The sequence below is a fragment of the Syzygium oleosum genome, unplaced genomic scaffold (genome assembly GCF_021117445.2).
Source record: "Syzygium oleosum isolate NSW1041296 unplaced genomic scaffold, Sole_v2.1 Sole_v2.01, whole genome shotgun sequence".
Taxonomy (NCBI): domain Eukaryota; kingdom Viridiplantae; phylum Streptophyta; class Magnoliopsida; order Myrtales; family Myrtaceae; genus Syzygium; species Syzygium oleosum.
Genome location: NW_026607485.1, coordinates 6,989,296 through 7,017,118, shown reverse-complemented (window position 1 = coordinate 7,017,118; position 27,823 = coordinate 6,989,296). Strand labels below are relative to the sequence as shown.

General features: G+C 41.3%; 1 protein-coding gene across 1 annotated transcript; it reads right to left on the bottom strand.

Moving 5' to 3' along the window:
• Positions 1-21,934: 21,934 nt before the first annotated feature.
• On the bottom strand, positions 21,935-25,207 carry LOC115685007 (heavy metal-associated isoprenylated plant protein 33). The gene is made up of 3 exons (XM_030609983.2): positions 24,454-25,207; positions 24,074-24,149; positions 21,935-23,828 (listed from the first exon to the last, which is right to left on the bottom strand). Exons 1-3 carry the CDS (start codon positions 24,481-24,483, stop codon positions 22,330-22,332), a joined length of 1,605 nt encoding a protein of 534 aa, XP_030465843.1. The 5' UTR covers positions 24,484-25,207; the 3' UTR covers positions 21,935-22,329.
• Between the last annotated feature and the right edge of the window lie 2,616 nt (positions 25,208-27,823).

The window sequence follows — 27,823 nt, the reverse complement described above, 5'->3', positions numbered from 1 at the left end:
TTTTAAAGGCTCCCCACATAAAAAACGGCCCAATTCCTTAAAAAACCCCCAACTTTAGCCTTTGTCCCAATTATATCCCAAACTTTTTTTTGTCTCATAAAAAACCCCAAACTTTTACTTTTGTCCCAAATCTACCCCGTTTACTTTTCATCCAATTTTTTAATATTATTTTTTATTTCTTCGAATTTTTTTCTTTTCTTTTCTTTTCTTTTCTTTTTTCTTTCCTTTTCTTTTTTTTTTTTATCACCTTCAACCTCTGGCCGGTCGCCGGTCCGGCCCGGCTGACCGGCCAGAGGCGGGGCCGCGAGGTCGGCCCCGCCGGCCGGGCGAGGTCGGCCTCGTCGTTGCGAGGTTCGCCTCGCCGACCTCGCCAGCATGGGCCGAGCGGGCCGAGCCTCGCCAGATCTCGGTGAGGCTCGGCCCCGCCGCACCGGGCGAGGCTTGGCCCCGCCGGCCGCCGGGCGAGGTCGGCCTCGCCTGAACGGCGAGGTCGGCCGAGGCCGAACCTCGCCGTTGTCGGGCGAGGCCGACCTCGCCCCGGCGGGCCCGGGCTCGCGGATCCGGGCGAGGCTAGGCCCCGCCGGCAGATGGCGAGGTCGGCCTCGCCGTGCTGCGGCAGGGTGGGCCGACTCGCCGGGCCGGGCGAGGCTCGGCCTCGCCGGAACGGCGAGGCCGACCTCGCCGGCCACGGCGGGCCGAGCCTCGCCAATGGCTGGCTCGGGGCCGACCACCGCTGCTGAGAGCCGGTCGCCGGACCGGCGACCGGCCAGAGGTTGAAGGTGATAAAAAAAAAAGAAAAGGAAAGGAAAAAGAAAAGAAAATAAAAAAATTCGAAAAAATAAAAAATAATATTAAAAAATTAGACGAATAGTAAACGGGGTAGATTTGGGATAAAAGTAAAAGTTTGGGGTTTTTTATGAGACAAAAAAAGTTTGGGATATAATTGGGACAAAGGATAATTCATGCTTGGGGTTTACTCGCTCCATCTTCAGCGGCTAAACAAAACCTCTCTCGAATAGGATAATTCATGCTTGGGGTCTCTCTCTCTCTCTCTCTCTCTCTCTCTCTCTCTCTCTCTCTCTCTCTCTCTCTCTCTCTCTCTCTCTCTCGCTTGGAGTCTTTAGGCTTAAAGCTTCAGAGACATTAAGTAGAGGGTCAATTTGCTCTCCAAATATTAAATGATGTATTGAGATGAAAACAATGCTAAACTTACTAAGTTTCATATAATAAAATGGGAAAATGTCAAATAAAGACCCAAAGTGGGTCTCTTTTCTCAAATAAGGACTCCAAGTGGACAATACTTCAATTAAGGACTCAAAGTGTCAAAACTAGTCTCAAATAAGGACCCAGCTCGCCGGCCGGCCAAATGTTCGCCGATCGGCGACCGTGAAACATTTTCTGGAGCCGAAATAGGGGCAATTTTGTCTTTTTCTTTTTTCTTTTTTCTTTTTTCCTTTTTCCTTTTTTCTCTCTCTTCCCTCTTGTGGCCATCGCCGGCGATGTCCGTCGGCCTCAGGTGAGGGTGGCCTTCGCCAGCGTCGGGTGACGGCCGCCCTCGCCTGGGTGGGCGAGGGTGGCCCTCGCCTGGGGGAGCGAGACCCGCCCTCACCCTCGCCAGATCCGGCGTGGGCAAGGGCGGCCCTCGCCGGATCTGGCAAGGGCGAGGGCGGGTCTCGCTCGCCCAGGCGAGGGCAAGTCTCGCCCACCCAGGCGAGGGTGACCTTCGCCGGCGTCGTGCGACGGCCGCCCTCGCCTGGTTGGGCGAGGGTGGCCCTCGCCTGGGCGGGCGAGACCCGCCCTCGCCTGCCCAGGTGAGGGCCACCCTCGCTCACCTAAGCGAGGGCGGCCTTTGCCGGCGTGGCCCTCGCCCACCCAAGCGAGGACGGCCGTCGCCTGACGCCGGCAAAGGCCACCCTCGCCTGAGGCCGGCAGATGTCGCCGGCGATAGCCACAAGAGGGAAGAGAAAAAAAAAAAGGAAAAATACAAAATTGTCCCTATTTCGGTGTCGAAAAATGTCTCACGGTCGCCGGCCGGCGAGCTGGGTCCTTATTTGAGATTAGTTTGGGCACTTTAGGTCTTTAATTAAAATATTGTCTAATTGGGGTCCTTATTTGAGAAAAGAGACCCACTTTGGGTCTTTATTTGACATTTTCCCTAATAAAATTGATTTGCTAAGTGGTGTATTAAACTATGATAAACCCTTTAAATAAGTGGATCATATTCGGGAATTGATGACAAGTCCGACGTATTACTTACTAAACCAATCTTATAAATCACACTAAGTAAGTCCAGCATGTTTCTTGTATAAATAAGTAGCGCAAGCTCTTTCTACAGGTGTAAACAGAAAAAGGAAAGGTGAGTGACAAACGAAAGCCCCATTTCCAAGAGGCCAACTTATCGAGCAATGTGCTTGGTGTGACAATTTCATTCCACGTTTTAGCAAATTATGAAGGACGAATTATGACGTCTTTAAAAGGACATGCATTACCCTAAATGAAAGCCCGATTTCAAGTTCTCAAAGAAAGAGAACCCTGCAAAAAGCAAAATCCACATTAACTCCTTCCTAGGGACATAAGTTACAACATTGAAACACAGCACTAATTAAATGACATTAGGGGTACAACATTGATGCTATTATTCCTGTTTCTAGAGATGAGCAATTTTCTTCTTTGATCTTAAAAAAAGAAAGAGAACAGAGGAATTCGTGCCAGCCTATGGAAGAGGACGATGTATCATTAGCCTCTAATAATGGTGTCACTCAGTCAGAGTCTCCCACTCAGGTCCTAACTCCCATGTGACGAATAAAATTCTTAAAAAGCACACCACGATAGCTCATTGCCCCGTCCATTACGAATCCGATCCCCCGTTCAAGAACATTCCCCGGGAATAACGCATTGGCACGAAAATATATTTTGCGAAACCTTTTAAAATTTTGTACTTACTATTTGTGAATAGGTCTCGAATCTCAAAAGGAAAATTTGACAAACTAATTAGGCACGTTCATGTGGAGGCACATAAGGAAGGGCATTAACTAGAAAGTCGCCCTCTTTTTTACATTCCTTTCGTTATTGCTAAGCAATGGTAGATATTGTTGAGTTTGGGGGTCAAGTTCTTGCCAAATCGAATTTTGAATTGCGAGGTTGGAGATTGAGACGGGTTGGAGTCATGCTTGGAAGTGTTGGGGCGCAAGAATACAAGGGACCGGGAGCTCAAGCCTCGGCCGAACGAGCCCGGTAGTTTGTAGTTACTGTGCGTGGGGCGGGCTGCCGGCCACCGCGGCCACATATGGTGGGGAGATCTAAGTTGCGCTTGAATTGCCATTCAGCACTGGCCATCAGGCGAATGCCCGAATTAATGTTGCGATCCTGCCTAGAAACGTGCACTTTAATAACTTACTATGATCTATGTCATTTAGAACATGAACACCACTTTGTGACGCTTTTCACTCACTAAGTTTCTGGAGTGTTTTATGATTTTTCAGTGAAATCTCTCGTAATTTGATCCTCTCACGTTTCATATGAAATCGCGAGTTATGTTAACTTTTTCATTATTTCACAACAGATATATACATGTAAACATATAAAAGTATATATATTCATGCCGTGATCGAACGTCTACACAGCTTATGCTACATTGTCTAGTTGGAGCATAACTCGTGCGAAAAAACTTCTTGGGTTGCTTGGGATTGTGGTGACAAGCTTGCCAATCTCAGACCTTGGGGTCGCAGGTGATGCGGATTAACTATCACTCAAACCAAACATTTCGTAGCGTGTATAGGACCTTATAGTAATGCTAGGGGGATTGCTAGTATTGGTTGCCTCTTCTCACCCATTTTCTAACGAAAACGAAGCTTCACTTATTCATTGTTTACTTTTGATTTTACAAGACGTCTTTGGTGGGAGCTTAACGTGAGCATATTATAAAATTAGCATGTACAAGAAGCCAGAGAGCCGACTGCATCATTCTTAATTACTAATCAGTATAGGCGGGGTACTTTAATCCATCTTATCATATCACAATTTTGATAACTTTCAACTTGTTCATTGCTATATGTCACGATTTTAATTATATAACAAGCAAACATTCTTAATTCATAACTTTAAACAAGCATATTTTCTTTATCCATGAATGGTTTTCTGTTAACTGATGAATTTTAACAAACCAAACACGAGAAAGTCCATAAAATTAATTCACGAAAAATCCATTCATTCAAACAAAGACACCCTAAATGTCACTACAAAGAAGTTCGAGGACAACATGCTTTTTATTGTGATTACCCGAATTTTAGAAGAACTCAAATGGTACTAGGAAACAAAATCGACCTTTCTCCCTTAAATCTTGGCACAAATAAAATCTACTTTTTCCATTAAACTTTGGCACAAATCTAAGATTCCATTAATTATGTACTATAAAATTTTCTGAATTTTTTTTTCAATTTTCTTTATTTGACTAAAATATCTTGTATCCATCATTAAACAGGATAAATTGATTATGCCGATGCATTAAACAAGGGTGAGCGAGCCTAGCTAGGCAAGTCGAGCACAAATAATTTTTTAAACGCAATCATCAAGAAGTGTATCCACGGCTTCTTGTATCAATTTCTCCTGACGCACTATTGTAAAAAATTAGACTCTTACTATAGTTATCAAAAAATATAAATTGCTTGGAGAGGGCAAGAAAATACTCAAAATATACTTTAATCATTTTTTAGAGGGAAAGCATAAATCTCAATTATCCTTTTGGCAACTATTGAGTCGCTCCCTAATAAAAAAAAAGAGATATTTACAGAAAAAGAAAGGGGAAAAAAAAAAAAAGAGGAGGAGGAATTCTTCCCGAGGGAATACGAATGGCAGGGGGTACGGGAGGGGCAATCGGGTAAATTCGGGCGATCGCGACAGCCGAGGTGGGTACAGTAATCCCGTGCGGTGGCGAGCACTGAGCATGGAGAGGAATCGAGCCCATCCCGCCGTCCAATGGACCTGATGTCCCCGTAGTGGGGCGAGCCATTTGTTTTAATCGTCCGATGGTACGGAAGACCCCCCGGCCTTTCTTCAAACTCGGCCATCATGAAGAGCAGCATCGATCATGACAACCAAACGCCGGTGTAACGGCGTTGTGTCGCCGCCGTCGGTGGCGTTACCGTGATTTTGAACAAGAGATCCGCCTTATTAAAATTAAGATTAATATCACGAAAAACTTCAAACTGATACACCTGTGACAATTTTATCTCAAATTAATTTTTTGATCACCAAAAACCCCAAACTGGTACACTTGTGATAAATTTACCCTCAGTTTGTTTCCGTTAAATTTTACAGTCAAATTGCTCTGTTAAATGACACACGACAATTAACTGATATACATGTTTTATGTTTTACCCTCCATTTGTCACGGGTGTACCAGTTTGTGATTTTTTGTGATATTAATTCATTTTAACGGAAACTAACGGAGGGTAAATTTGTCACAAATGTACCAGTTTAGGCTTTTTGGTGATCAAAAAATTAGTTTTGGATGAATTTATCACAAGTGTACCAAATTTGGGTTTTTCGTGATATTAACCTTTAAAATTAGGGAAAAAGCCACAAAAAAAAATCCAATCTATACTCGTTGTGATAATTTACTTTGAACTTTTTCTTAAGACATCAAAAACCTCAAATTATGCCTCGTTACACATTTATTTTGAATTTTTTTTTGCAACATAAAAAATCCTAAACTTGTATTTATGTGACATATTAATCTTTTGTCAAGGTTCCATCGATTGATTTTCTGGTTTTTATTTCACTCGAATCACGTCGGCGTCATATCAACACGTTTGTTTTCCAGTGTCTATGTAGGCGGATTTTTAGTGGTTCTTTTTTTTACGGAGAGTAAATGTGCCACACGCGTACAAGTTTGGGATAGTTTTCGGCGTCTTTTGCCCTTGAAGCGCTTAATCACTCGTAATTTCTAGAGAATTTACGGTAGTAGATATGACTAAATCCGAGAATGCCATCAATCGACATTATCTTTAGATATCCTATAACCGAGTCTCGTTAGCGAGTGATCCTGGAAGCTCGTTAAGCAAATTTTCAAAGGAAATATTTGATTATCAAATTACCAAATTGCACGCATCACGAGGACAATAGGTGGGTTAAAAAATTATTGTGCTATTTTTATTTGACTGTTTTCTTTTTGGGTCGAATTTATTAATTGTTTAATAAATATCCCGAGCTACTTTCTAGGAAAGCCCATAAATGTGTATAAAAAAAGGGTCACGAGTGGGCCCCACGCGCTCATCTTCGGCCGTCACCTAGCATCATAGTGTCACGAGGCAACTGAAATTTTTTCCGTTTTTTTTTTGGTCGAACAATGGAATTTGATTTTGCCTTAGATTTGTTGAATCTGGTATGCCACATCTATTAGCTGCGCCCCCCAGGTGTCGATCGTTTATTGGTCCTCACTTTGTACACTTTTACGGCTTCGATTGGCCGTTAGATTTGCACCACGTGGCAGCTCCTAACCAATCCAAGAAAAAGAAAAAGGAAAAAAAACTTCATCTTCCCTCGGCCCCACCGCATGCTGGGGGGCGGGATAACGACACAAATTGTCTTTTAACTTTACTTCGATGTATAATATGAGTCCTAAATTTTTAATTTGTTCAATGTGACTTCCGAACTTTATGTGATCACCGAACTTTCAATTTATTCAATGTAGACCCTGAACTTCTCGTAGATAATATTGAATATTTTCACATAATTCGAGGACTGAATAGAACATTTACTAGAAATTCAAATTGAAAGTTCAGAGATCATATTACACCTTCGGCTGTTCAAGGATCACATTAAATAAATTAAAAATTCATAGACCACGTTGCATGTCCAGAGACCATTTGCGTCATTTTTGCTTGGATGGTGCGTGTCTCGGCCTCGGGTTGAAGAAGAAGAAGAAGAAGAAAAACTGAGGAGGGGAGAGAGATGAAAGAGGAAGACTGGCGACAGGGTTGACGACCGCACTAAAACGTTATAAATAACTTAAGCGTGACCCATCAAACAGCAGCTTACTCTAATCCTTTTCATTTGACTAAGTGAACTTCCTTTTGGAAAAATAAACAAGAGAAGGGGCTGACAATCAAATCTTTCGAGAATTCTCGACCCGTGTTTTGTTACGTGACAAAAGGGGGCAGAAAATTGAAGAAATCATGCTACGAACTTGCGATTCGATCACGCTGAAATCGTTATAATGTCACGAAACGATTAGTTGAGTGGAGTCACGATAGTTCAATGGGGACGGCATTCGATAGTGCTCGCTTGTGGGGGCCGATACTCATTGCGCGGCTAGACTAATGCCAAACCATGCGTGTTTTGATGGACGATCTTGAACTTGCAAATGGTGGGGGACAGATGGAAATCGGGAGACTATGGACAGTGTCGAGAATCGAAAGCGAAATGCAAGTTGGCATTCTTACCATCAACCTAGTTTTGACTTTAGACTGCATAAACCAATCATTACGTAGTAAATGCAATGGTTCGGTGGCTAAGGTTGAACCCGCATTTCGTCTTCAAATTGTTAGAAGTGCGCAGCAGAAATTCGATATCTTCACCCGAGAATATCGTCAAGAGGGAGTTGACGTCGGAACCCGTTAACATATCTAGTTTGACCTACCTTTACTCAAAAGATTAAGTGAATGAGTTATACGCCAACTAGGATATATAAATTGATCCATACCGATGTGAAATTTCTGCAACACAGCTCACACGTGTATCTCAACAATCTCCCCCACACGTGTGAGCACGTGTGAGCCTGGTGTTAGGTTTGTTATAGCATTATATAAACTGCTTCACACCACATCACCTCTCCGACGTAGGATTTTTCTAACACGACTCACGCGTGAAACCATCTTTAAAGGTATTGACCTTCTAAATGAAGGGTCTACCACTTGGAAAAGAGAGCCCAATTAAGTTGGTAAGAAAGCAACGTACGCAATCCCTTCCAAGAAGGGGAGAATCTAGCCGATCTTGCTTTGGAAAAACCCTAATACAAGCTAGCCAATCTTTGTTCTTGATAGTGTAATCAAGTAATTATGGGTGTGTTTGTTTTTTCTCGGTTCAATTCATAAGCTCAATCAAAGCATGGGACTTCTTGCGATAGTACCACAACGCGTCTGAGCATAGTCGAATAGATGTGTTCGTTGTTTCCTCTTTTGAATTTGTTTCCCTATCGACAAAACGCTTTGACGCCGACAAGTCTTTTTATCTTCATTGAAATCGATTGCAAAGCCGTTCATCCTAAAACTCTAATATGCTAAAGCATGGTTTGTATTGCATGCGCTCGACACGCCCTCTCACACAAACATTAGGATCGCAATGAAAGTCTGAAGCATGCAAAACCCTATACCTACAAACTCGCGAGTGAAACATTTGTTTTATCTTTGCATTAGGTGCGTAATTATTCACTCCAAAACCTCAATAAATTAAAGCATGGTGCTATGTTGTACATGCCCAAAACACTTGCTCTCACATGAAAACCGATACGATGAGGAAAGTCTAAAGCGTGCGAACCGAAAGCATGCGGGCTTTGGGCGAAAGAATTGTTCCACAAATGGATAGACGGTTGCATACAATTGAACTCAAGATCTCTAATTCGAATAATGCATTAAAGTTGAGCACTCAATAACGCATTTAAAAATTTAAGCTTTTAAAGTTAACAGCCACACTACTCTAGGCATCGAAATCATGGACTATATACTTAGGTGATTTAAGTGATCTTCCACCAGTGATTTTTTTTTTTGTTGAAAGAAAATATCGATGCATTTATCATAATCAAACATAAGAGAAGCATAAAAAGTTTCCAAACAAGGCAAATCCCAAAAGTGGCGTAAAACAAAACAACACCAATAAAACAAAGGAGTACAGCTTGCAGTGCGCGCATAGGTTTGGTGTCCTCAACACCATCGCCACATGGAAACAACAAAAACAACAGCATATTAAACCACCACATATCGAATGCTTCTAAGAAACTCCCAAATCTAGATTTAGATCGAGAGATAAAAGATTTCAAATTTAGATCTACATCAAAATTAGGAGAGGAGAGCTTCTGCCGAATCTCAAAGAAGTCATAGAGCCACGTCCCGAGCATCTTTGGCTGGACTAGTGACGACGTTTTCACAAAATCTTCAGCTGCAAGCATATTTATTCACAACGACGAGCGAAGAAAGGAACCACAACGAGCAAAAGAATGTTGGAATTTTGGGTACAAATCCCCTGTAAAGTGAATAAGAGGTGTGGATGGAGGAGTCCCACATTGAATAGAAGAGAGATGGGAGATGGGTTTAAATAGTTGAGCCTCTCAAATGGGTTTGGGCCCCAAGGGGTGCCCCACTTTTGTGGAAGAAAGAGGACCTACGCAAATTCCCCCCGCGCGCGCTCCCGCCGGCGGCTCGAGACGGGGTCTGCCCATCGATTTTGTTTTCCCGACCAAACAAACATGTTTGTTTTCGAATTTTTTTATTTTATTCGAACAAATATGTTTGATGTTTATTCTGTTTTTGGACGAATGGACATGGTTCGGTTCTTGGAAGTTAATTTTCTCTTTGAACGAACACTGTTCGTTCGTGACTCTTCATTAATAAACCGACCGACTAGTTCATGACTTTTCGAAGATGACTGAATGAGACGATTCGGTTCGTTCGTGACTCTTCATTTTTTTAAAAATCGTGACTATATATTGCAGTCGGTTTTTCCCGAAAATTCTTCTTCGCATTTTTTGACATTTCTGAAACACATTCATTCTCTTCGATTGTCTATGCAAAATTGCGTTCGAAGGAGTCCTCTGAATACGTACCACTTCAGAGGAACGAGATCCGTTCTATCTTGGGAGACGATTGTCCAATATCCTCGGGTACTGATTGAGGGGCCAAATTCGTCTTAAGGACACAACGTTACTTCGTTGGGCTCGGATCAACATTTTGCTTATTTGTTTGTACTGCTTTCAGGTTAGTTTTCTTGACGTTTGATTTCAATTTCTAGTATACGAACTTAGCCAACAACAATCTTAAGACGAATTTTGCTTCGGTTCTGTTCGTATATTGATTTGCATGGTCTGTGCATTCTTGTGCGTTTTTTCATTGAGTTTTTCTGTCAAATATCTACATTGGCGTTCCTTTAAGTCGAACCTTTGTTGTTCGTATGCTTCTGAGTTAATATAAGTATTCTGTATAGTTCGTATGTTACTTGTCGTAGTCGTATAGGAATACGATTCTGTTCATATTAAAATTTTCGATTCTGTTCGTGAACAAGGTTTTCGTATCCGCTCGTGAACAAACGATTCTGTTCGTAGTCATATATTACCGATTCTGTTCGTGAATATGTTCTGTTTTTGTATTTCAGAAATGGCTTCGACTTCGACTCCGGTTAACCCTATTCCGAATCACGGAGAAAAGCCAGAAAAGTTCAATGGTACGGATTTCAAGAGATGGCAACAAAAGATGTTGTTCTATCTCACGACCTTGAACTTGGCTAGATTCCTCAATGAGGATGGTCCTAAATTGGATGTTGGAGAGACAAATAAAGAAAAGGTTGCTGCTGTGGATGCATGGAAGCATTCTGACTTCCGGTGTCGCAACTATGTCCTCAACGGTCTGGACAATACTCTCTATAACGTCTATAGTCCGCTGAAAACGGCTAAGGAGTTATGGGATAGTCTGGACAAGAAATACAAAACCAAAGATACCGGATTGAAGAAATTAATTGTCGGTAAATTTCTGGACTTCAAGATGATTGATTCAAAGACCGTCTTAAGTCAGGTTCAAGAGATTCAAGTGATTATGCATGATATTCATGCTGAAGGAATGACTCTAAGTGAGACATTTCAAGTGGCTGCATTCATTGAAAAACTGCCACCATCCTAGAGAGATTTCAAAAATTATCTCAAACACAAGAGAAAGGAGTTGTCACTTGAAGACTTGATTGTTTGGTTGAGGATTGAGGAAGACAATAGGCTCTCTGAGAAGAAAGTTGGGAAGAACCTAGAGGTTTCAAGGGCCAATGTTGTTGAAGAAGGATCGAAACCCAATAAGAAGAGGAAAATGCCTAGCAAGTCTGGAGAGGGATTCACCCAAGGCCTGAAGAAGTTCGTTGGCAAGTGCTTCAACTGTGGCAAGTCTGGACATCGAGCCAAAGACTGCAGAGCCAAGAAAAGACAGAAAACTCAAGCTAATGTGATGGAAGAGATTTCCAGTGGTGTTGATGATATCAATTTGACTGCCATGATATCTGAGTGTAATATGGTGGGAAACCCCAAGGAGTGGTGGATTGATACTGGAGCAACTCGTCATATCTGTGCAAACAGATCGATGTTCTCATCCTACACAACTGTGGGGGGTGATGAAAAACTTTATATGGGTAATTCATCAACCTCTACGGTTGAAGGTGTCGGAAAGATTGCTCTAAAGATGACATCTGGAAAGATTGTGACACTAAATAATGTTCTGCATGTGCCAGATGTTCGCAAGAATTTAGTGTCTGGATCTCTCCTTAGCAAGAATGGCTTCAAGTTGATTTTTGTATCTGATAAGTTTGTACTCTCCAAAAATGAGATGTATGTAGGAAAGGGTTATCTGAGTGATGGTTTGTTCAAGCTGAATGTAATGACTGTTGTAACCAAGGATGATTTGAATAAAGTTGCTTCTTCTTATGTGCTTGAGTCTTCTAATATTTGGCATGCTAGACTAGGACACGTTAACTATAAGTCGATAAAGAAATTAATGAATATGGGACTGTTGCCGAAATTTGACTGTCCAAGTGAGAAATTGCAAGTATGTGTTGAATCTAAATTTTCTAAGCCTCCTTTCCATTCTGTAGATAATAGAGTCACAGAACCTTTAGATTTAATACACACAGATATATGCGATATGAAATCAATACCGTCAAGAGGTGGTAATAAGTATTTTATCACATTTATAGATGACTGCTCGAGGTATTGTTATGTTTATTTGCTTAGTAGCAAAGATGAGGCTGTGAATGCTTTTAGAACTTATAAGTCCGAAGTTGAAACTCAGTTGAATAAGAAAATTAAAATAATAAGGAGTGACAGAGGAGGTGAATATGAATTTCCTTTTGAGGAAATTTGTACCGAGTTTGGTATCGTTCACCAAATGACTGCTCCTTATACACCACAATCAAATGGTGTGGCGGAAAGAAAAAATCAATCCCTAAAGGAAACAATGAATGCATTGTTGAACAGTTCTGGTTTACCGCAGAATTGTGGGGGGAAGCTGTCTTAACAACAAATTTTATTTTAAATAGAGTACCCCACAAAAAGACAGAACAAACTCCCTATGAGAAATGGAAAGGCAGGATGCCTAACTTGAATTATCTCAAAGTGTGGGGGTGTTTGGCTAAGGTTGCGGTTCCTAAGCCTAAAAAGGTTAAGATAGGACTAAAGACTGTTGACTGTGTGTTTTATCGGATATGCTCAGAATAGCAATGTATATCGTTTTCTTGTTCACAAGTCAGAGATCCCAGATATACATGTTAATACGATCATTAAATCAAGGGACGCTTCGTTTTTTGAAAATATATTTCCGTATAACATAGTATATGAGCCAATTGATAATAATAAGAGGCCTTGAGATACTACATCTAGAAGTGATCCAATGGAAGATGAACTTAGACGTAGTAAAAGACAAAGGACTTCCACGTCTTTTGGACCTGATTTCTTAACGTATCTGTTAGATAATGAGCCTCGGACATTCAAAGAAGCTATGACATCGCCAGAAGCCCCGTTCTGGAAAGAAGCTATCAATAGTGAAGTTGAATCCATCATGTCAAACCATACATGAAAATTGGTTGACCTTCCTCCTGGTAATAAACAACTACAATGTAAGTGGATTTTCAAGAGGAAAATGAAAGCGGATGGTACTATTGATAAATATAAGGCTAGGCTTGTAGTAAAAGGATACAAGCAACGAGAAGGTCTTGATTATTTTGATACTTATTCACCTGTTACTAGAATTACATCTATAAGGATGCTAATTGCCATAGCAGCGATGTATAAGCTTGAAATCCATCAAATGGATGTTAAAACGGCCTTCTTAAACGGGGATTTGGAAGAAGAAATATATTTGGAACAACCCAAAGGGTTCATTGTTCCAGGACAAGAGAAGAAAGTATGTTGGCTTATCAAGTCACTCTATGGATTGAAACAAGCACCGAAGCAATGGCATGCTAAATTCGACCAAGTCATGTTGTCGAATGGCTTTAAGATTAATGAGTGTGATAAATGTGTATATGTTAAAAACACTCATAATAGTTTTGCCATTTTGTGCTTATATGTAGACGACATGCTTATAATGGGCAGCGATAGTGAGGTTGTTAAGGCGACCAAACGCATGCTGACAAGTAAATTTGATATGAAAGATATGGGGGTTGCAGATGTTATTTTAGGAGTTAAAATCCATTAGACATCTGGAGGATTAGCTCTATCACAGTCCCATTATATTGAGACAATTCTTGGAAAATGCAAGAATCTAGATATTGTACCAGTAAAGACTCTAATAGATGTTAATTTACATCTTTCAAAGAATACTGGTGAAAGTAAGGCTCAAAATAAGTATGCTAGTATACTAGGTAGTCTAATGTATGTCATGAACTGTACTAGGCCGGACATAACTTGTGCGGTTAGCAAGCTAAGTCGATTTACAGTTAGTCCAAATGAAAATCATTGGAAAGCTATGAAACGTTTATTGGGCTACTTAAAGCATACTCAAGATTATGCTTTGCATTACACAGAATATCCAGCGGTACTTGAAGGATATTATGATGCAAATTAGATAACCGGCACTAAAGACACAAAATCGACAAGTGGATATGTATTCACACTTGGGGGAGCAGCAGTGTCTTGGAAATCATCCAAACAAACTTGTATTGTTAGATCCACTATGGAATCAGAATTTATTGCTTTGGATAAAGCTGGTGAAGAAGCAGAGTGGCTTCGAAATTTCTTGGAAGATATTCCTAATTGGCCTAAACCAGTGCCCGCTGTTTGCATACATTGTGATAGTCAAGCGGCAATAGGAAGGGCAAGGAATATCATGTAAAACGGTAAGTCTCGACACATACGTCGAAGACATGACATAGTAAGACAACTTCTTTCTAGTGGAATTATCACCATTGACTATGTGAAGTCAAAAGATAATGTTGCGGATCCATTGACAAAAGGCCTAACTAGAGAGATGGTTGCGAAAACATCAAGGGAAATGGGTTTAAGGCCTATAAACAAGTCATCATAGCGGAAACCCTACCTAATTGACTGGAGATCCTAAGATCTAGGTTCAAAGGGACAACTAAGTTATGAAGATAGTGTAGAGTACTGTCAAATTTTTGACTCATTCCCGGATGAAGACAGTACTAATATGTGAAGGTTAAGCAAAAGCTTTTAATGATTCTGACTTGAGTATGTGATATACTATATGTTCAGAAATCACCTATGTGAGTGTGAAGTGAGGGCCGCTTCTGTGAGAATTGAAAAGGCCGAATTCTCTAAAACACTCATGAGACCAAAGCGGTGTTCATGGCCAAAACGAACACAACAGTGAGAACCAATTTTGTTCGAGAAACAGTTGTGTGATTTCTATTGTCTAGGCTTACACTAAAGGTCGACAGTTCAAAGACATCAAGTCTACTGATTGATCGAGTAAGTCCGATAGGTTTCACTAAGGAAAGTTCAAAGTCTCAGACTACTTATCCAGATGCAACGTTTTCTCAAGAAATAATCGCACATTGCATCTCATTCATATATGAAGAGTCAGGAAAAAACTGAATCTCTTATTCATGTGAGGGATTGTTGAAATTTTGGGTACAAATCCCTTGTAAAGTGAATAAGAGGTGTGGATGGAGGAGTCCCACATTGAATAGAAGAGAAATGGGAGATGGGTTTAAATAGTTGAGCCTCTCAAATGGGTTTGGGCCCCAAGGGGTACCCCACTTTTGTGGAAGAGAGAGGACCTTCCCTCCCTCCCCCCCCCGCGCGCCGCCGCCGCCGGCTCGAGACGGGGTCTGCCCATCGATTTTGTTTTCCCGACCAAACAAACATGTTTGTTTTCGAATTTTTTTATTTTATTCGAACAAATATGTTTGATGTTTATTTTGTTTTTGGACGAATGGACATGGTTCGGTTCTTGGAAGTTAATTTTCTCTTTGAACGAACACTGTTCGTTCGTGACTCTTCATTAATAAACTGACCGACTAGTTCATGACTTTTCGAAGATGACTGAATGAGACGATTCGGTTCGTTCGTGACTCTTCATTTTTTTAAAAACCGTGACTATATATTGCAGTCGGTTTTTCCCGAAAATTCTTCTTCGCATTTTTTGACATTTCTGAAACACATTCATTCTCTTCGATTGTCTATGCAAAATTGCGTTCGAAGGAGTCCTCTGAATACGTACCACTTCAGAGGAACGAGATCCGTTCTATCCTGGGAGACGATTGTCCAAATCCTCGGGTACCGGTTGAGGGGCCAAATTCCTCTTAAGGACACAACGTTACTTCGTTGGGCTCGGATCAACATTCTGCTTATTTGTTTGTACTGCTTTCAGGTTAGTTTTCTTGACGTTTGATTTCAATTTCTAGTATACGAACTTAGCCGACAACAAAGAAGACGCCAAACGAGGCGAAAAAAGGACTCCCATATTAGATCGGAAGAGAATAAAGTCGGAAATCAAGGCCTGGAAAAGAAAAGCAGAGCAATGAAGGCTCTCGGCTTCAGAGACTGCAACCGAAATTTCTTTGAAGGAGGATTTTTTTTTGGAAGAGAGGGGATTGCCGATAGTGAGATTAGGGTTTTCACAATCTATCAATTATTGCTTTCCGCCGGTGATTGATCGAGATTAGAATGAGGGAAAAAGCAGCCCTCAAGTTTGATTTTCTTCCCCGGATCCTTTTCAATATCTTGCAAAATCATACTAGGAAGTTGGACTAATTATTGTAGAACCGCAAATGCTGCTAGTCCTTTTCAACTATTTCATGCTATGTCACGAACTATAGTGGACCTAATTAGGTTCTTGTCAAAACCCATCATAGAATAACGAATCTAGTTTCTCGTCGAAATCTCGATACCTATATGCACACATTCGATCTTCGACACTAAATCATGCGAACTTCACGCGAAACCCGTTTAAATCGACGAGCAGCATGCTCCGGAATCCATGTCTACGACGACGCATGCGCGTTCGCGAGGCCGGCATGGCGACTCGAGAGCGGCAAATGGGGAGGGGGGTTAAAATCGAAAAGCGGATTGGACCCACGTGAAAGGAAAAGTTTCAGGTGGGGGTAGGGGTTGCACAATTTCTTCGGTCAAAAGAGTTTGGTGGCAGAAAAGAGAAAGGGGGGTGGAAAGAGGAACATCCGCCTGTCACTTTGCTCATCATTATGTTGCGTAATGCATAATAGTTGCTTCCATACTCATCTTCCTCCCTTCGTTCTCCTTTATCCCTTTAACTATGTACAAAAAAATTAATAAAAAGATTTAATTTCAATTTCGCTTTTTTTTCCCAGCAAAATTGCTGGCTTTTTCCTTCCCCAGAGTCAGCTTAGAGCGGTTGAAAAACATTCCCATAAAACACAAAAAAAACAAACAGTAGGAAGGCGTGCTTGAGCCGAAAAAAGCACAGTTTTCCCCCAAAAAAAAAAAAAGAAAGAAGGAAAGAGAAAAAAAAGAGGAGCATATTGTGGCAAAAGAAAAGCCAATAGCGACAGGCTAAATTTGAATAGGAAATTCGATATAATAAGGGGGCATCAGCCTATTTATTGCCTGTTTAGTTTGGTTTATTTCAGATAAAATGTTACTTATCGATTACCCGGAAACTATTTTGATGTTAAAAAAACTATGAAGAAGCCCCCCCCAATTACTTCAAATGAGCTTGGAAGTTCACATTTCACTGTCAAATGAAATGCAAAGCTCGACTGCTAAAAGATTCAAAAAATATTTATATATCACTTCGTTATTTTTAGTCAGCATTTTCAGTGAAAATATCATTTGTTTCTCGCATTCAAACTTTTGGTTTGTCTCAAGCAGGTTCGGTATATTACTTTCAAAGGAAAATGACACAAATGGTCTCTGAACTTTAGCCAAATGTGTAATGTGATCCATGAACTTTCAATTTGTTCAATGTGGATCCTGAACTTTTAATCTTTTCAGTATGGTCCTTGAACTTTTGGTACATGTTCAAACTAGTTCCTAGACTATATGAAAATGACCAATGTTGTTCTTCTATTAATTTAAGTTCAGAGACAACATTAAACATTTTTATATCTTCTAGAGATTAATTTGAATATATACCAAAAGTTCAGGGATCACATTATATATCGGGATAAAGTTCAAGGACCGCATTAAATAAATTGAAAGTTTATGGACCACATTGTACATTGAGCAAAAATTCAAGGACTATTTGTGCCATTATCTCTACTTTCAACTTATACTTTTTTATATTAGATGATAAAAAATTTATCGCTTACTGTTTTTCTTTCATTTCACTTTGAAAACATAGGAAGACAACATCTCCTCGTTCTCCAGTTTCATAGAACGCGTTTCGCGTTCTCACGAAAGTGTAAAGAAGGTAATTAATCGCGGGCGTCTCTCGATTATTTTCTTGCCTAAGATTTTTTTCCTATGTCGTCGAAATTAACGACATAAAGTACAATAATCTCTTTAAATATCAAACTTGCCTTGGCAAGAAAATAAAGAAGCATTATAGTACGAATTGATAATGTCCCCAACGCTAGTTTTCCTATGCCAAGGACTGCACTAGCCCAAGAACTATAGTCGAGAGCTTTTGACTTCGAGTGGGTGGGGCAGACAAGAAAGAAAAACGAGGGAGTACCTTTGGCATTGTTTTAATAAGCGAAGGAACATTATGCGATGAAAACCCATTATGCGGACTTAGCCAAAAAAATGCAGTTTACTGTTAACGATCTCCCATTTCGAAACGACATTCACGGATAAAACGTACTTTTACTTAACGGATAATATCGCATATCTGCTCACGCTCAACACAGGACTTGCGACTGCCGGACCCTGATTCACATGGGTCGTACCCTCAGGAGCAAGGTTTAGGTACCGACCATTTGAAAGCTGGCCATTATAATGGAAGCGGGACTTGGACGGATGTCGTGAATGATATTCCAAGTTTTGACGGACGAGTTAACGAGTGATCTCACGTTGTGACATTGACAGCCTAAGGACGCGCTTAAAAAGAATGAAAGCATTGGAATAAGAAAAGAAGAAAAAAGAAAGGTGGAAAAACGGACAACAAGCGTTGAAGGTACAATTAACATTAAACTTAGGAAAGGAAACAACGACATTAAATTAGATTGGTAAGATAGAGATGCATGTTATTCTGCACACCAAATGCATCCAAACGAATAAAACGCAAATCTCACTTCCTCATTCCCATGCAACCTCCTTTGACCTTCCCACGTGACACTCTCCCCACCCGCCCGTCAAAGCCCCCCTCACACGAGTTCTCCTCGCACGTGCCGGGACAGTCGCACGTGCAGTGCGTTTCCCGAGTTGGGCAACGAATCTCGGGGGTCAGCTCGGTCCGGTCCAGTCCGGTTCGATTCAGGCTTGATTGAACCGGCTTTTGAAAATCGAATCAAACCCTAAACAAAGAATCGAAATCTTACCGAAAAGAACCCGTATCGATGAGTCGTCGAAATCGTGCCGTGAACCCCAATCGAACGGAACTTCGGAATGAATATCGATTTAGTAGATCATTAAAATAAGCACTTCTCTAGTCTCTTTCGCCGGAATACGTTCCTGCTTTAAGTTCAATGTCCGATCCAAAAAATAAAAAGGGCTAATACGACGAAAAACGTCAAACTGATACACATGTGACATATTTATCTCAAACTAATTTTTTGATCACAAAAAACTCTCAAATCAGTACACTGGTGATAAATTTACTCCAAACTAATTTTTTAACAACTGAAAACTCTAAACCGGTACACTCGTGACAAATTTATCATCTGTCAGTTTCCGTTGAATTGGATTAATACCATGAAAAATCACAAACTGATATATCTGTGATAAATAAAGGGTAAAACCTCAAACCGGTACACCCGTCAATTACCACATGTCATCCAATTCAATAATTTGACGGTACAATTTAATAAAAACTAAATGAGAGTAAATTTATCACAGGTACATCAATTTAAAATTTCTCGTGATATTAACCCAAATAAAAAAAAAAAAGGGAAGCGAAGCATCCAGTTCGTTGGGTCGAACCACTTTTCCTCGCAACCGAAAAAAGAAAAGTCCGGAGTTCCAAACGACACTTCGTATCTCACGCGACGTAACCGTGCTTCGAAGATCGAAACGGTCCTGCCTCCTCCAGCTAACAAAAAAAGCTTCACGACGGAGATTGGTTTGCTCCTGGATACGGATAAGCTAATCCGGGCGCGGGAACAAGTTGACCCCGTAACCAAACAGGCGGAGAAGATTTCGGATCTCGAGCTGCCGCATTAATTGTTGTCCGAAAATATGTTAAGCTTGCCAAAAGCATGAAACGCGAAAGTCTTCGCTTCCGAAAGAAACTCCTTCGTTTTCCCAAAAAATGGAAATTACCTATTTTTTTTTGTTTTTTTATTTTTGGTAGGGCGAAAGAAAATTAACTCTGGAGATGGCCCTCCAATGTTATCACCTGCACCTTTTTTCACCCTTTCCACTTTATTGAAATTCACGAATTTCGGGCCGCAATTCGTGTCGTATCAGCGGACCGTCGCGCCTAAAGTGTAGACATCTGGTTTGGAGTTATTATCGCTTTTCGCCTCGCTTTTTTTCTTTTTTCCCCAATTTGGGTAGAGTTATGGAGATTTTGACTTTTCTTTAAAATTAAAGTGTCCAAGAATTTGAGGATTAGTTGGACTTTTGGTATGTGTATAGTCTCACTCATACAATCGGTTTCTTTTTTTTTTTCTTTTGTAGCTCTCAAAATATTTAGGAGGAAAATTAAAAAGCACTTCGAGAGAAGATATGACAAGTAGTAGACCCTAAAGCTTTAGAAGCAAAATGAATTTGTTTGAAGCGGCTTTCGCCTTTTACTTTTGACTTTTGCTATCTATCGGCGCGTGTTGTTTCGTTATTTAACAAAAAAAAAATCTAGAAACTTTCAACTGTTAATATGGACATATAAATTCACATATTCGGATGATAGAATTTTCGATTTTGATGGAAAAAAAGAAACATTTACTTTTGACATTTCGTTATGAAAAATCAAACAGACTCACAAAAACTCAATATGGTTTTCACATTTTAGGATGGAAAAGTGGTGAAGGTGAGAATGGAACTCACAAATGGGTTCTAAAATATGCACAAATGACCTAGAAGACATCATTCGAATTTTTTTTAAATGGCATTATATTCCCTCACATCACAGTAACCAAAGTGCTGCGTGCATGTTGTTGTGGTGCGTACCGTCCAGAAATATTAAAAAAGTTTGGATATCCCAAGATCCCAATTACTTAGAAAAAAGAAGAAATGCATTTCCCCTCCACGGTCCACACACCAAGATTTGGAAAAAGAAGAGAAGAAAAATGGTGAAAAAAGGATGAAAGATTAAAGGGGAGAAAAGGACCAATTTGACATTCGGGATTCAGCCATGTTGACTTTGGGGGGCAGGCAGCCATGGATGGGGGAGCCAGTGGAGCTCATGAACCCTACACACACAGCTCTGCTGAAAGAGAGTAAAAAGAGGAGAACAGTGCAGTGCGGTGCAGTTGCAGTGCAGCACTTTTGTTTTTTGGCCTCTGCACAAGGGCTGAGGGGGGCGTACTGAAAGACCCACGTCTCTCTTTCTCTCTCTCCATTTGATTAGACAGATAGACTAGATTTTCATTTGAGATTTTCTTTCTGGTTCAATCCATCTCTCGTTTCTGTGTATATTGTTTCATCCCTTTTTTTTTTCTTCTTCTTCTTTCTGCTCTCTCTTTTGTTGTTGTGATGCTGATGATGATCATCATGTGACATATCCAGAACCCCTTTGAGCTTTTGGATGATCATTCATTCATGGCTGTAGCAGCATAGGAATTGGATTGGCCCCGTCTCTGTTTCTTTCTCTGTCCCTCTGTCCCGCTCTCTCTCTCTCTCTGTAACATTTCATACGTTAACACATATTCTGATGCTCTTTCCACTGATTAGACCAGACGCTTACCGGAATTCGTGTCAAGTGTCAACGCCGTTAGATTTTCGAAAATAAAGTTGTTAGCTTGTCCCTGTCAAACACACACACACACACGCCCCTCTCTCTCTCTCTCTCTCTCTCTATGCAAAGCTCAGGCACAATAAAGGCAGTTTGGCCTCTTGTGGGCTTTTCTGTAAGTGCGAGAGAGGAGAGGGAGAACTTGCATTTCTTTCCTCCTCTCTCTCTCTTCTTCCCTCTGACCACCATGCCACAGTGACTTTCACTAAAGTGTACGTGAACAGCATCCCCAATAACAATGCCTCATGTCTTTGGTTTCTTTAATCTTTGCAAAAAACCACAGAGGAGGAGCGGGTCCCCAACCCCACACCCTAAGTCCCTCCCTCCCGCATTAATAATATTCACGGCTATTGAATGGCCTTGGCCTGGGCCCCGCCTCTTTTTGCTGCGACTGATGAGTGTGAGCCCCACCAGCACTCAAACCTCCATATGATCTAAAAACCAAAACCCCTCCCATCTGCAGTCTCCCCTCCTTCTCCTGCCCGGTTCTTTCTTTTGGGTTTTTCGGGAGTTAGAAGTGGTGGTATGGTTAGGTGCAAAGTGGAAGTGCAGGGACAATTCCATTTGGTTTCCAGATGAGTTTGAGCAAGGTTGATGTGATTGTTTATAAGGGCATTTGAGATCTTGAGGAGAGGAAAAGGGCACTGTTTTGGTCACCCCCATTCTCTTTTTCCTTCATATTTTATTATGTCTCCAGCATATAAACACATATAAACATCTCATAGATTAAAAGCAAAGAGAGGAAGAAGAAAGGCCCACTAACCCCACCCACCATACATATCTCAGAGTACCTCCCCTAACGAAACTTACATTACCTTTTATCTATAGTTACTTCCCTATTACAGAAATTTGATAACCCTACATCTTTGCTTAAGGATATGAGGGAGGGGAAAAAAGAGGGCACTAAAATTTTAAAAGGAAAAGATAAAAACCCCATTGGCAAGTATGATATAACATGAGATTTCCAGTTCTTCACCAGTGGCTGAGACCACCACCACCACCACCACCATCACAACCACCATAACCACCACAAACTCTTGCTAAAAGACCAAAAACCCCCTTCAGCAGCAGCAACTCTATCTAGAAGCAAAGTTTCTCACATCACATTGCAACTTGATGTGTTCTCATCGCTGAAGTAGCTGTACCCCTCCGCGTGGGGGGGCGGCGGGGGGTATGGGTATGGGTACGAGCTGGCATATGGGTTCGGGTACTGGTTCGGGTATGGCGGCATGTAGTTGATAGCTGGCGGTGGCCGGGCGTACATCATGGGCTGGAACCTCTCATTGCCCATAGCCCTCTGCTGATTCATCACTTGAGCTAGGTACTGCTGCTGTTGCTGCTGTTGCTGCTGTTGCTGCTGCTGCTGGTAAGGATTTCCGGGCATGGCCTCCGGCCTGGCACTGTGGAAGTAGCCATCCACTCCACCCACTCCTCCGCCGCCGCCACCCAGTGAGCCGGCTGGGAGGCCTGGGACAGCCGGGAAATTGCTCATTTGCCCTGTTGGCATGCTGCCCATTTGATGACCCATTGGAATCTTCATTCCACCCATCTGCCCACCACTACCATTAGCACCACCACCCATGTGGAGGAACCCGTTTTCCATTCCGCCACCCTTTTTGCCACCGTTCCCATTGATGTTGCCACTGGGACCGCCACCGCCACCGCCACCGCCACCGCCACCGCCACCGCCATTCTTGTTGTTAGGGTTACCGCCATGGTTACCATTTTTGGCATCACCCCCGTTCTTGCCACCATTTTTACCTCCACCACCACCTTGGTTTTGATTATTTCCTCCTCCACCTTTTTTCCCACCATTCCCATTTTTGCCATCATTGTTACCACCACCCACTTGAATAGGCACACCACCACCGCCACCGCCACCTTTCTTGCCATTATTACCAGCACTACCTCCGACATTTCCCCCACCCTTTTGAGCATTCAAGAGCTGCTGGGCATGATTCCCATTCATCATCTCATTTAGCATCATCATGTTGGGCATCTGGCCATTGCCCATCACTGGCTTCATCTTGTTGAGTGCTTGGTGGTGGGCATCATCCAAGTCATCATCAAACTCCTCATCATCCATAAACTCATCATCAAACTCATCATAATCATCAAACTCATCGTCACTGAATTCCTCATCCTCAGGCAGGATGAATTTCCCTCCTTTCTGGTTTGGGTTCGGACCCGGGTCCTTGAAGGGCATCTTCAGGTCCTTGAATTGGGGCAGCTTGAGATCTTGGAACCCTTTCATCTGCTGGAGCTGCTGGAGCTGCTGAAGCTGCTGGAGCTGTGGAAGCTGCTGGTTCTGGAGGTTCTGACCACCCTTAGGCTGGTTGTTTCCACCGCCTCCGCCGCCGCCGCCGCCCCCGCCTCCGCCCCCGCCCCCCTTTTGGCCCTTGTTGCCACCTTTGCCATTGTCAATTTGCATGTTTTTGAACTGGTTGTTGAGGTTGTTGTTGTTGGACTTCTGAGCACCCCAAAGCTCTGCATGTTTGCCTGATTTATTGAGCTTCTTGATGAGTAGAGCTGGGTCCACGTTCCCTGAAACGGTCACTTTGCCCTGTTCTGCATCTATTTTGATGGTGAAAACCCCTGAACACACCAACCGAAAAGAAAAGAAACAAAAGGAAAAATTAACCAAGAAATTTCTTTAATTGAAGGCGATGAGTATACTTGAACTGAGAATTGCTATAGTTTCACGGGAAGAATTTTTTAGTGGAGGTTCGAGATAAATCTAACTAAAATCCAGAGAGAGAGAGAGAGAGAGAGAGAGAGAGAGGCTTGAAGAAAATAATAAGATAAAATAAAGAGGACTGGAACTGAAAAAGGCGTAATACCATCAATTTTCTGCAAGATTTTCTTCACTTTCTGCTTACAGCCATCACAGTGTATGTTCACTTTTAGAACACAAGTCTGCATGCACAAGCAAACCCAAAGAACAAAAACAGGTGTAAAGAACTATTCCTCTCACTCCAACAAAAGAATACTAGAAGGAAAAAAGAATGAAACGAAGCTTCCTATGCTTCGTTTCATTCCGAAAAGTGGTTACCAAGCATGGAAAGAGAGATTAGTTCACAGGGCAAAACAGAGCGCACACACAAACTGTGTAACACGTGAAGTCCCAATAACTATCATCTATGACTCTTGAGCTTAAAACAAGGCAAAGTAAAGAGGGAAAACTACCAATGAGCTGAGTTAGGAGGGACGAAATGCGTACCTGGATCTTCAAGAACTCTTCTTTACTCATTTGAGTTCCACTTAAATGGCACAAACCGGGACACAGTTATTGAAAAGATAAGAAAAGGAGGGAGAGGGGGTCCTAAAACAGATCTGACAAACAGAAGCAGCCGAAAGAGAGGGAGAGAGAGAGAGAGAGAGGTGTAGGTGTTTTAATTGGAAGAGCTCCACAAAGGGCGTTCCTCTGTTCTTTCTTTTGAGATAGGCTTTCGTTTCAGAGTAATCCCCAGAAGGAAATGAAGAGGAAAACCCAAATGGTCCAAAGGGTTTGTCTCTGAGCAGAGTATTGAAATGCAGCAAGAAAGTTTCAGTTTTTCGAGAGAGAGAGAGAGAGAGAGGTTTCAGGAGATGTGGGTGCACATTAAACTCCTCTGATTTCTCTGCCTCCTCTATTTCAGGGGCGTGAGAGAGAGAGAGAGGAGGGCGGGCTAAAAAGATTGCTAGACTGGCACACAGAGAGAGAGAGAGAGAGAGAGAGAGAGAGAGAGGGAGGAGGGTGTTGCTCCTCAAGGCTTCTCTCGACACACTATCCTTTTCTTTTGAGCCTCTTTATTTATGGGGATTTCTTTATGGCCTCCTTCCCCGAGCAGATATGTGCGTAAACCTCTTAACCATGGCCAATCTGGCTAATTAGCTTGGCTTGGAAGTCAGTGTGCGTGACTGGTGTGTCTTGGGCTTAGCTTCACCATGGAGGCTCTGCAGGGTTCATAAATAAGCCATGGTGAGAGTTTGTTTCAGAACTCAGAGAGACCCCCCTGTATTTCTCTGCTTCCCTTTTCTTTTTTCCTTGTTTTTGTCATTTCTATTTGTTATTCCATTTTAAAAAATAAAACTTTCGCAGTAATTATTATCAGCATATGTCAATGAACTCTGTCAGACACCTTCAGAATTTCTTCTCCCCAAATTGGGTGAGCACTAAATAATGGACCTGAAAATGGGACCATATTGAATAATTATTTGAATATTCACTGTTCTTTGTCCCTTCTTACAGTGGGTTGTTTCCCCCTGAATGACCAATTTATCCTCCCCTTGAGAAAGCAAACTAAATATTAAATAAACTCTTATCCCCTCTTCTGTTCTGAATCCTGGATTTGAGTTGAGTAAAGTGAATCTCATTGACCCATCTCTCATTCCTCGTTCAGCCAATCTTTGTTTTTACATCTTAAGACAATATCTTTTGACCAGGGTCCAAATTTAAGAAAAAGAAAGATTTCATAAGCCTTATGCTGCATTTTGGTCAATCTCTTAACATAGATAAAGTTGTTAACCCACATCTCTTAATTCTTTTTGGCCAGACACATCTCATAATGCTGTGCTGGTACAGTTAATTAAATTAATTTTCTTATCATTCAGACTTATAGTCTCAGATGCGTGTATAAGCCCGCCTCACCCCTCGGGTTCTAGTTTATAATCGCGCTCAATCGTAATTAGTAAAGCAAAAGGGTTCTCCTTCTCGGTGCTCGACAAATTTTTATGACTTACGGTTTGCTCTTTCACAATGAGAATTTCTTGCTTAGCCTCAATGAGAAAAAGAACTGATCATTGTTGAGATTAGGGAACACAATTATGGAATAAATAATGCGATCTAAGGTTTAGATATACACTTGCTATTGCTCATTCCCATTTTCTCTAGGTACAGAACAATGCACCAGAAAATTTCTGGTCAATGCCTGTAATGTTCACCTGTAGGTTCCTTCCTCTAGCAGGCTTGAGTTGATGTCTGTTTTTTTTTTTTGGCATCTTTCTCCTACTTCATTAACTTTCCCATCAAGGGAAGAATTAAAAAATAAAAATTAATTGTCCCTGCAATGAACAAATTGCAATCGCATCAAATGTGCTATTCTTCAACAGTCTTCTCGCATACAATGTATGTCGTTTAAACTGAGCACTCTGCTGTTTACATTGATTGCAAAGGGATGAATTAGACTGTCTTGGACAGTAAATTCTCTGGCGCTTTGTATACTTTTTAACAGGAATATACTTCCTCAATATTATTATTTTTTGGATATAGTAGCCCCGCAGCCCTACAATGAAATGAGCTACTGTCCTACTAGTTGCTATAGGATCAACAATATCAAATACATCATCTCAATTTGAAAACTAAGTATATTCGATTTTTTCCGCTAGATGATTACTCTAGAATTATCCAATCTACGGGTTACAAACGTCGCCAGCCTTTTAAACATAATACCCTCCTTTGTTTTTTCTGGGAATAAAGAACGGCGAACGATGTTATTGAAATACGATTTACCTAAAGAATATAAAGTGCGTATTTTATATACTATTCAATGAAAATTATGGTTTCCATAAATCGTGCCAACAGATTAACACGAGCAATAATTGAAATTTAGTAAATTTTCAGTGACTAGCCCAGCCGAATGATGAGGCATTCTATAGAGTAAGACTCTCAAACCTGATGATTCTCCTAAAAAGAACCTAATCTTCATGTACTCATGCATCTCAATGTGACAGATCGAAATGGTAAGTTTGATGTAGGTGCAAGGTAGATATATCATTTTACTTTTTTTTTAAAATACTGTTTAATATTGAATAGTGAAATTTCATGGATAATTATTATGTCACGGTCAATTCATCTGAGTAAAGGTTAGTTTCATACTCATCCTTATCACAATTATGAACAGATAACTTCAAATCCAAAGTTGAAGATTGTATTTTGGGCATGCTACGATGAGTGATGACTAAGCAATCTTGGCTCGATGAATGATTTTGTATTTCTGTGTACTTCTTCCTTGAAGCAGCAGTTTTGCCCGAGTGTTGACCCATGCCAACAACATTAATGAGCATACAGCACATTGACATTTATTGCACGAAAACAGAAAGGAAAAGGAGCTAAAATCTCGCGGGAGATGAAAATGAAAACGGTGCTTAACATAAGTCTTATGGTCAAGAAAGTCTCTCGACCAATCGGGTACGTAGCGATCTTGATAGAATTTTTTTTTCAAACAAATCCGGTTTGAGGCTGTGATTAAACAAGGGGTGATGATCCTCAATGTCTTGCTATGGACTGCTTTCTACCTAAGGTCATGTGCCAAGAAAGTTCGTAGCTATAGACGGTTGCTGAACTTTTTTCTGGTGAGCTTCAAAAGCATTTCTGGGTAGCTGTAGGTCGTGTTATATTAGGTTAAGCAACTGCTGATTAAGACAAAACCTCACCGCTATAATGGTGCCCTGTAGCTGTGCTCTTTTCTCCCATCACTTTAACCACGGTTAGGCAAAAGGAGGGGGGGTCTTCAAGAAGGGCTTTATCTATTTTCTCTTGGTTTATATACTCTTTCGCTTTTCGCTTGACCAAATTATTGCTGTCCTTAAAAAAGCCTAAACCCCCTTGA

Excerpts from the sequence above, each read along its gene's own strand:
- LOC115685007 (XM_030609983.2), bottom strand. The coding sequence starts at position 24,483 with ATGAGTAAAGAAGAGTTCTTGAAGATCCAG. Across the intron at positions 24,150-24,453 it reads AAGAGTTCTTGAAGATCCAG|ACTTGTGTTCTAAAAGTGAA; the intron begins GTACGCATTTCG and ends TTGTGCATGCAG. Across the intron at positions 23,829-24,073 it reads AATCTTGCAGAAAATTGATG|GGGTTTTCACCATCAAAATA; the intron begins GTATTACGCCTT and ends TGGTGTGTTCAG.